The sequence below is a fragment of the Mizuhopecten yessoensis genome, unplaced genomic scaffold (genome assembly GCF_002113885.1).
Source record: "Mizuhopecten yessoensis strain PY_sf001 unplaced genomic scaffold, ASM211388v2 scaffold696239, whole genome shotgun sequence".
NCBI classification, from domain to species: domain Eukaryota; kingdom Metazoa; phylum Mollusca; class Bivalvia; order Pectinida; family Pectinidae; genus Mizuhopecten; species Mizuhopecten yessoensis.
Window position 1 is genome coordinate 1 of NW_018470039.1, and position 649 is coordinate 649.

Below are 649 nucleotides of genomic sequence, written 5' to 3' on the forward strand. Positions count from 1 at the left end.
AGATTTCGTCATTTCCTGTAATCGTGAACTGCTTTCCAGTTTCTCACAGTAATCCTCTGTCGTCGCCACTTCTTCACATTTTCTGTGGCCAACAGTGATACATTTACAACAGCCAAGGGACTTGTGGTCCACGCAATAGTAATCCATATTTTCATTGTGTTTATCACATGTCTTGTCAGATGTTAACTGATTAAGAAGGAAACTCTTCGACTCTGTTATATCTACGATGCCACAGTTGATGTGAATCATATCATGGAAATCCATCTTACAGGACTGACAGAATAGAGACTGATTTGTTTTACACCAGAACTGAGCAGATGTCGTCATCTTCCCTTTCTTCTGGCAGGGCATGCAGTAATGTGGTTCTGTCGTCCTGTTTTTCAGCTGTATCATCTTGATGGAAACACTGTCAGTTGGAAACTGCTTGGCCCATTTCACTCTGTCCTCTGTTTTGTCCACAGGGTGAGTTAACGTCCTACATACCGGGCAGGTAAAGGAAGTCACCGTATCGCTCGTCACTGACACCTCATTGACGATGTACCTACTCAAACACTCCTCACAAAGAGAATGGAGACACGGTAGAGACTTCGGCTGACGTAGCTGCTCCAGACATATAGGACAATCGAGCAGGTACGAGTCCGACAGATTG

At 44.4% G+C, this 649-nt stretch overlaps 1 protein-coding gene across 1 annotated transcript; it reads right to left on the reverse strand.

Moving 5' to 3' along the window:
* Positions 1 to 6: 6 nt before the first annotated feature.
* LOC110440703 (probable E3 ubiquitin-protein ligase MID2) lies at positions 7 to 645 on the reverse strand (the record flags this gene model as incomplete). Its single annotated transcript, XM_021483858.1, has 1 exon — positions 7 to 645. A coding segment is annotated over one exon (639 nt), but the record flags the coding sequence as incomplete, so codon positions are not given.
* Positions 646 to 649: the final 4 nt, after the last annotated feature.